At 37.2% G+C, this 8,982-nt stretch overlaps 1 protein-coding gene across 1 annotated transcript in view; it reads right to left on the bottom strand.

The window, feature by feature from the left end:
• CHD9 (chromodomain helicase DNA binding protein 9) overlaps positions 1-6,873 on the bottom strand; it is a 178,760-nt gene extending 171,887 nt beyond the window's left edge. The window contains exon 1 of the mRNA XM_042781796.1: positions 5,416-6,873. Within this exon, the coding sequence (XP_042637730.1) occupies positions 5,416-6,873 (1,458 nt within the window). The remainder of the gene's footprint in view (positions 1-5,415) is intronic.
• Between the last annotated feature and the right edge of the window lie 2,109 nt (positions 6,874-8,982).

Below are 8,982 nucleotides of genomic sequence, written 5' to 3'. Positions count from 1 at the left end.
GGGAGGAACGGTTGGTGAAAGGGCTGGAGGGAGGCATGTCTGGCCTTGCAGTAATAGGCCTTGGGTTACTGCTGGTAATCCTGCCTTCTCCTTGTAGGGTTAGAGGAAGTCAGAACATGTGGCCTCCTTGCCATTTTTGCAGGGTCTGACTATTCCCGATGACTGCTCTGAAAGGGATCACAACAGGAAGTCTAGGATGCAGTGGTAGAAAAATATGAAACAAACTTTTAAATCATAAAAAGGACCAAACGTACTAGTCTGAGAGAGACTGGCGGAACTGCTAAACTATGGTCCTTACGTGCCCTTAAAGCCTGGCACTGAACTCATCCCTGTGGCTCAACTTTCATCCAAACAATAAACAGGCCTATAATGTGAACAATAACACCAGAGAAGTATGCACTCATTAGAACAATGAACCATATGAGATCAAAGGGGCAGCATTTGTCCAAAGATAAAGTTAAGAAAGAAGGAAAGGAAAAAAAGGATGAAGAAAAATGGTAAACACAGGGAGGAAATAGGAAGAATGGTGTTAGCCTGTGGATGGCAATCAGTTACAAAACAAAATGTGTATGAACTGTTAAAGAGAAAACCAATTGCCCTGTAAACTTTCACCTAAATCACAATTTTAAAAAGTAATAAAAAAATTTAAAAAAATAAAACGCAAAAAAAATAAATAGTAATAAAGTTGAGAACAGACTTTCAATACATCAAAAAGTACTCAAAATTGAGTGGCCTTTTATAAGTTTTTGAACATGTAACAAAAACGGCAAGAAATGAATGAAAAACTTTGAAGCAAAAAGGTGAGTAGACTTAATATCTATTAATTTATCAACACTGAATAAGATAATTTATGAAAGGTTGCTTATGTTGGGTCTGAAGGAAATTTCTCTCAGATGGAATGCCATCCATATCCTAGCATTCTAAACCAAAAAAACCAAACTCATTGCGGTCAAGTGGATTCCGACTCATAGCAACCCCCACTGGGTTTCCAAGGCAGTAAATCTTTACAAAAGCAGACTGCCTCACTTTTCTTCCATGGAGTAGCTGGTGGATTCGAATCACTGATATTTTGGTTAGCAGCCAATGCCTTTACCACTAAACCACCAGAGCTCCTTATGCTAGCATTCAAAACAATCAAACACACTGCCGTCAAGTTGGATCCGACTCATAGCAACCCCTCCTTGGGTTTCTGAGGCGTTATCACTACAGAAGTAGATTGGCCAACTTTCCTTCCAAGGAGTGGCTGGTGGGTTTGAACCACCAGCCTTCTGGTTAGCAGTCAAATGCCGTAGACACGATGCTACCAGAGCTCCTATGCTAGCATTGTTGTTGTTCGTATGCCGTCGAGTCAGCCCCGACTCATAGCGACCCCTCCTTGGGTTTCCAAGGCAGTATCACTACGGAAATAGGATTGCCCAAGCATTGTTGTTGTTATGTTATGTGCCGTCGAGTCGGCCCCGACTCATAGCGACCCCTCCTTGGGTTTCCGAGGCAGTATCACTACGGAAGTAGGATTGCCCAACCTTCCTTCCGAGGAGTGGCTGGTGGGTTTGAACCGCAAGCCGTCTGGTTTAGGGCTCTTATATTGTTGTTATGAGCCATCAAATCTCCTACTCACAGTGACTCAATATGCCACAGTGGAACTCTCCCACAGGATTTCTAAAGTTGTAATCTTTTCTTTCACTATACTTACTCAATCTGTATGCTGAGCAAATAATCTGAGAAACTGGACTATACAAAGAAGAATATGCATCAAGACTTGAGGAAGATTCATTAACAACCTGTAATATGTAGATGACACTATCATGCTTGCTGCAAGTGAAGATGACCTGAAGCATTTACTGATGAAAATCAAAGACTACAGCCACCTTCAGTATGGATTATACCTCAACATAAAGAAAATTAAAATCCTTGCAACTGGACCAATAAGCAGCATCACAGTAAGTGGAGAAAAGACTGACATTGTCAAGGATTTCATTTTACTTGGTTCTATAATCAACACCAATGAAAGCAGCAGTCAAAAAAAAAAAAAAAAAAAAAATCAATGGTATACTGTACTGATCAATCTGCTACAAAAGACTGCTTTAAAATGTTAAAAAGCAAAGATGTCACTTTGAGGACTAAGGTGCACCTGACTCAAGCCATGGTATTTTTAATCACCCCATAAGCATGTGAAAGCAGACCAGTGAATAAGGAAAGACAAAAGAAGGATTGATGCCTTTACATTATGGTGTAACCAAAGAATAGGAAATATACCATGGACTACCAGAAGACTCGACGGCATATAACAACAACAATAAACCAGAAGAACGAATAAATCTGTCTTGGAAGAAGTACAACGAGAATGTTCTTTAGAAGCAAGGAAAGCAAGGACGACAAGACTTCATCTCATGTGCTTTGGATATGTTATCAGAAGGCATCAGTCTCTGGAGAGAAGGACATTATTCTTGGTAAAGTAGAGGGTCAGTGAAAAAGCGAAGACCCTCAATGATATGGATTGACATTGAGGCTATAACAATTGCCTTAAACAGCAACTATTCTGAGGATGGCAAAGGACCAGGTAGTGTTTCATTCTTTTGTATGTAAGGGTTGTTCTGAGTCAGAACCAACGACAGTACTTAACAACAAAAACAATCTTTACAGAAGCAGATCACTAGATTTTTCTTCTTCCGTTGAGCAGCTACTGTGTTCATACTATTGACCTTCAGCTTAGCAGCACGGTGCTTAACCATTGTGTCACCAGGGCGCCTAGGGACTACTTTACTAACTCACTACCATCAAGTCCATTCCAACTCATAGCAACTCCCGTCGGGTTTCCGAGGTGATAAATCTTTATAGAAGTACACTGCCCCATCTTCCTTCAGTGGAGCAGTTAGTGGGTTTGAACTGCCAGCCTTCTGGTTAGCAGTCAAATGCCTTAGGCACTACGCCACCAGAGCTCCTTACCGACTACTCAAACTCACTGCCATTCAGTCAATTCCGACTCATAGCAACCCCCATTGGGTTTCCAAGGTGGTAAATCTTTACGGAAGTAGACTGCCCCATCTTCTTTCTGGAGCACCTGGTGGCTACTTTAGCACTTAATTTGTCTCCATTTATTCAAAATCTATAAAGTTAGGGAAATATGTTTAGAAAGATGAAAATTAAAACACATGCACACAAGTGTAAATGATGACAAAAATCTTAGAAATTAACAAACCACAGGCTCCATAACTTCAATGTAATTAATCAAACTAGTAGGAAATCCACATAGAACATGGATAGATAACCTTAGATTCAATCAGTGTTATTTTTTTCCAGAGTTCCTCTAAGATGCTTGATCCTGCTCCAATCGAGGATCTAACCCACACAGAAAAAACAGTGTGAGGATTTATAAGTATCTTTTAAATATCTCTACATCTACCTAGATATTTCAAAAACTATGCTAAAATTACCATTTTAAATCAACCCATTGGAAAAGATAAATCATTTATCTTTGTCAAATACTTTAAGACTTTGACAAACTTCAAACTTTGACAAACTGACAAACTTCAAAACTGCTTTCAAAATACTTAATTTCAAGAAACACTTTATATTTCACTGTCTACCAAATATCACAGGTAACCAGGGTACTGAAGCATTTCATGAATCCTTAATTTAAGAACAGAATTTCAGAAAAATGTCATATTACATTAACTTCATTTTTCTTTATAAAACTAATACACTCAGAAGACAAAAACTGTAGAAAATTAATTGTATTGCACTAAAACAACCTACCATATTTTACACAAATAATGCATATTACTTGCATAAAATATGCATAAAATATTTCCTTCCAATCATTTTTCATATGCTTATTTTAATATTGCTACAGAAAAAGTATAATTATAAAAGCATTTATTAAGTACTTACTATATTCTAGGCATGTTGTTGTTGTTGTTATGTGCCGACGAGTCGGACCCGACTCACAGCAACCCCTCCTTGGGTTTCCGAGGCCGTATCACTACGGAAGTAGATTGCCCCGTCTTCCTTCCGAGGAGTGGCTGGTGGATTTGAACCTCCAGCCTTCTGGTTAGCAGTCAAGAGCCTTAGCCACTATGCTACCAGGGCTCCCATTCTAGGCATAGTTCTAAGCATCTTTTCATGCTATAACAATATCTCATTTAATCTTTACCAAAGCCCTATGAACCGGTAATCAGGTGCCATTAAGTTCACTCCAACTGACAACCCCATGTGTTTCAGAAGACTGTGCTCCACAGGATTTTCAATGGGTGATTTTTTTTTTTTTTTTTTAAGTAGGCTGTCAGGCCTTTCTTCCAAGGTGTCTCTGGATGGACTCAAACTACCAACCTTTTAGTTAGCAGACAAATGCATTAACTATTTGCACCACCCAGGAACTCCAAAGCCCTATTAAGAAGATCCTATTATTATTATTCCCCATTTTAAAGATGAAGAAAATGAAGCACAGAGAAGTTATATGACTAGCCCAAAGTCACACAGCTAATAAGTGAAAGGAGTCAAGATCCTAGTTCCAGTAGTATGGTACCAGATTCTGGATTCTTAACAATTTCACTGTATTATGATCTTCATTTTGAAATAGGCTTTTCCTATCAGTGTTAGTTGTCAAAGTCCTTTTAATGCTTATAATAGGTCATGTAACATGGATATGATAAAAAGCTATATTTATTCTACCTATCCCTCATAAAGATAGGAAGACAACTATCTCTGAGTATAATACTTCTGTGACATTTAGATTACTGTAATTAAGTATTTTTATACTATTAAATATACTACCAAGTTGATTTCTAAAATATTTGTTGTCAATTAACAAAGCCATGGAAGTACCAATTTCACCATACAGTTGCCAGCATTAAGCATTAACATAAAACTACATATATTTTTTAGAAAAGAATGGCAATTTAAATTTTTTTATTATGAATGTTGCACATTTTTCTGTTTTCTTTAACTAGTTCTATTTTGTCTTTTATAAATTTTTAGCTTATATTCATTAGCTCATAATCAGCTGAGGTCTTAAAATTTTGTTTATTAATTTATAAGAGCTTTTTGTAGGAATATTAAATGTGTCCATCATATCTGCAATAAAATTTTCCACATCTGTTGTTTCTCTTAATTATGGTTATTATTTAACCTTTGTTTGTATGTTTTTGATAAAGTATCTTTCTAAAGTAAATTAAGTTACAAGCATTCTTAAAACCTTATGATTTTCTAAATATAAAAATTTTTCTACTGCTTTGAGCACATCAATAAATCCCTTTCAAATGTAAGACTGTCAAAACAATATAAATCTGTCAAAATATGCATATTCACTTAACTGCAGAATTTTAGAAATCTTAAATATCCCTCATATACAATTAACTCATTAACTAAAGCCCACCCTACCCCAAATCACCAAATTAAAAGCAAAGAACTACATACCTGTTGTTGTAAACATAGGCGATTTCTGTCATGTAAGTGCTGATGATTAGAAAGTGATGAATGCCAGCTCCGAGCCTGACTTTGCAATTGAACTTGAGCCATATCCAAAGGCCGTGTCATGAGATGTGAAGTAAACTGCCGATCCAGGTCATGATCTAAGACATGACTTGAACTATCTTGCCCAAATGTTGTCTCATCAAACTGGGGTAGGAGACCCTCCTGAAGAAGGTCCTCTGGGTCAAGTCCTGTGAATGGCTCAGTTTGAGACTCCACTTGATGAAGTAAATTCTCTTCTAAAGATGAAAAGCCATTGGTTTCCACGTGATCATTGAAATGGCCCATTTGAGTTCCTGAGTCAACAGGATCTGGGAAGTTCATGTGCACAGGAGATAATTTTGAATTGCTATAATTACCCTGAGGATGTGACGAATGCAACATTTGGAAATTATTAGAATTCAATGATGTATTAGGGTTTAGGATATGCTGAGTTGATTCCTGCTTGATTCCCCTATGAGGAGAAAAGGAATTACTTCCAGGAAAATCAGATAAAGTTTGATTTGTATGATTAGAAGCAAGAACAGCAGAAGACTGAAGAAGACTGTTTGATGATATATGATTACTGGAAAAGGAATAATGTGAAGAAAACTGCTGTGAATTACTGACAGAACAAGAAGTCATATTTGGAGAAGGTCCATTAAAATTTCCTTCTTGATGACTGCTACACTTGAGGAAGTGTATTGAAGGATTTGACGTTTGAGAAAACTGCTGCATCGGAAGAGACTGTTGTGAAGAAGATGCATTAGTAATTTGTGGTGGGTGGTTAACACTGACTCTGTGTGGACCAGAAACGTTAACATCCATAAAATTTTTAGACTGGTTAAGAGAATTTTGCCCGGAGTTATGATTATTTCTGTTCTGCTGTGAGCGTAACGATGTACACTGTGTTTGTTGTTCATTGGCATGATATAAGGCAAAATCAGAGTGTGCCACAAAGCTTTTATTTTGATGCATAGGGTGTGAATGTCCTTGTTGGTGAAAAGGAGACCCATTTTGATTTGAAATGCTAGTAGCTGTCTGGTGGCCCCACATAGGACTCCCATCTGCTACATCTGGAAACAAACCATTGGATTGGTTCTGGGGGTGGATCGGAGAACAGTTAAACTGAGAGTGTGGAGATAACACGTGTTCTGCTGGACTACCAAAAGACTGATTAACTTGATGAAATTTCAGTGAATCAAACTGGTTTAACTGTTCAAAATCAGTCATCTTCTGATGTGTTGTAGTACCCTGAACATGGTTCAGTGAGTCTATGTGCAAAGGTTCAAATTCTGCACCCAAGTTCAATTCATCAACTAGAGAAACAGGTCCTGGTTGTACAAATGCATCATCTGACAAACCTTCTAAGGTCTCACCAAAAAGATTGGCATCATCAAAAAAATCCATCATTGGATCTGTCATCTTGAAACTTCAGTAACAATCTAGCCTGTTCACTCCAAATGGAGGATATTCAGCTTCTCTGTAGCAGACAGTGGATCATTTCTGAAAGTCATCAGCTAATCCAAAACATGTCAATGCTCATTATTATTCCAAATAGTGACATGTCATCAAGTGTCAGAATCCTAGAAAAATAAGAAAAAAGGTAATGTGAATTTAATAATAATTACTCATTAAAATTCTACAACCAAAGTTCATATATGATTTATGGCTTAAAAACACAAATCTCAATGTACAGTATTTTACGTTATATAGTAATTCATTGCAAATAGTGCATTAATGTTTCCTTAAGGAAAAAAAGGGCTCTTGCAGAACATAACTATATGCATTTAGAAGTAATAAAGCACATTATTTCATTTTGAATTTCATTTATTATGACAAAAGAATGTAGAGTAAACCTGGGAATAGTATGTCAGATTCATCCTTATCATGAAATGACTATTACTCCTGAACAGCTCTAGTCAGTGAATTAAATATATAAGTACTACAATAGGAGCTCTGGTAGTGTAGTGCCTAGGGCACCTGGCTGCTAACCATAAGGCTGGCAGTTCAAACCCACCAGCCACTCCTCAGAAGGAAGGTTGGGCAATTCCAAGGTAGTGATATCACCTTGGAAACCCAAGGAGGGGTTGCTATGAGTCGGGTCCGACTCGATGGCACATAACAACAATTCAAAGTTACATCTTATTAAGATAACTGACATTTGACCCTCTCATATTAGTAAATTCATTGGGATTTTTTGCTTTAAACCTCTTGAGCAGATAAATCTATTTCATAGGGTAGATGTGGAAATCCCTCGAGATGCAATTGTCTGAAGTCATGATAAACTGACCCAGAATGAGATTAAAGTTAGTCATCTGGTGTACAGTCAGTTTACAGCACAGACATACAACATGCTGGAAATTTCTCTGTATAATTCTGCCATGGTCCTCTTGTTCATCTACCATGGAAGATCATCCTTCTTGAATCAGCTGATTTGCATATCCATGAAGCAAAAGCAAGCACCTCTCTGTTATCCACTGTATTCATTTCTCTGTACCTGAGTCCCCTCTAATAAATGCTTTGGAATATACCATATAGTTTATTATACTTTTTAAACTGTGCAAATAAAGGCGTCCTCAGAATAAAGCTATAGAAAAAAAAGTATATGAATAAGTAAAACACTGGTCTCTTGATAGTATCCAGAGAAAAAATTATTGTATTTGTGTGTGTGTGAAGGAACTAATAGGTTGCTTACCAATATAAAACAGTTGACCATTATTATTACAGGCTTATTATCAGCCCAAATATTTTTTAACAAAGGTCATTTGTAGTTCTGCCCCATGGCCTTGCATAGAGAACTACAAGTAGAGGTTCTTGCTTTTCTACATATTAGTTTCTCTCAAGATTTGCAAAAGTCTATAAAACTTTTTCAAAACTTCTAGTTCGAGATCCATATTAGGAAATATAAATTTCCTAGACAATAGGTCTGCTCATTAATTAAATATAGAAATACGTTTTAAAAATCCGAGAAGTAAAATCTAGCAAAATCTGTATTAATTTTACCCAGACACTGACTTACTGACAATCACAATGGCACCTAAGTGCTTTAATAAATATATAGGATTTTAGATCTTAGTATCAGTAAAATACAAAATATGAGAAATTTTTTTTCCCAAAATTACTTTATAATTGTGAAATCAAGCATATGAGGAATAATCATAAGGACTTCCAGTAACATGGCAGAATGGGCAGACAAGATACACAGACCCTCTTCAACCAAAAAAAAGAGAGAAACCAATTGACATACATACAGATGATAATCCTAGAGCCCTGAACTTTGAAAGGAAATATACAGAAGTGGATCAAGGACTAACTAGTGGAAAAACCTGAATAAAAAGTGAGTATGGAGATGGACAGTGATGTGGACTGTCAGCTACTCTGCCACCGACAGCCTAGGTACTTCCAAGTGGTGTTGGGACCTCAGAACTGACCTAAAGATCAGCCCTGGTCACCAAGGGTTGCAGGGACGACTATACTGGTGGCCTATGACTAGGAAGGGAAACAGCAGGGAGGGAGGCAACCTGAGCTGTG

This window comes from Orycteropus afer, unplaced genomic scaffold (genome assembly GCF_000298275.1).
Source record: "Orycteropus afer afer isolate SDZICR_OR568_19922 unplaced genomic scaffold, OryAfe1.0 scaffold00009, whole genome shotgun sequence".
Classification (NCBI taxonomy): domain Eukaryota; kingdom Metazoa; phylum Chordata; class Mammalia; order Tubulidentata; family Orycteropodidae; genus Orycteropus; species Orycteropus afer.
Note: the sequence above shows the minus strand (reverse complement) of the source record. Positions and strands in the feature narration are given on the sequence as shown.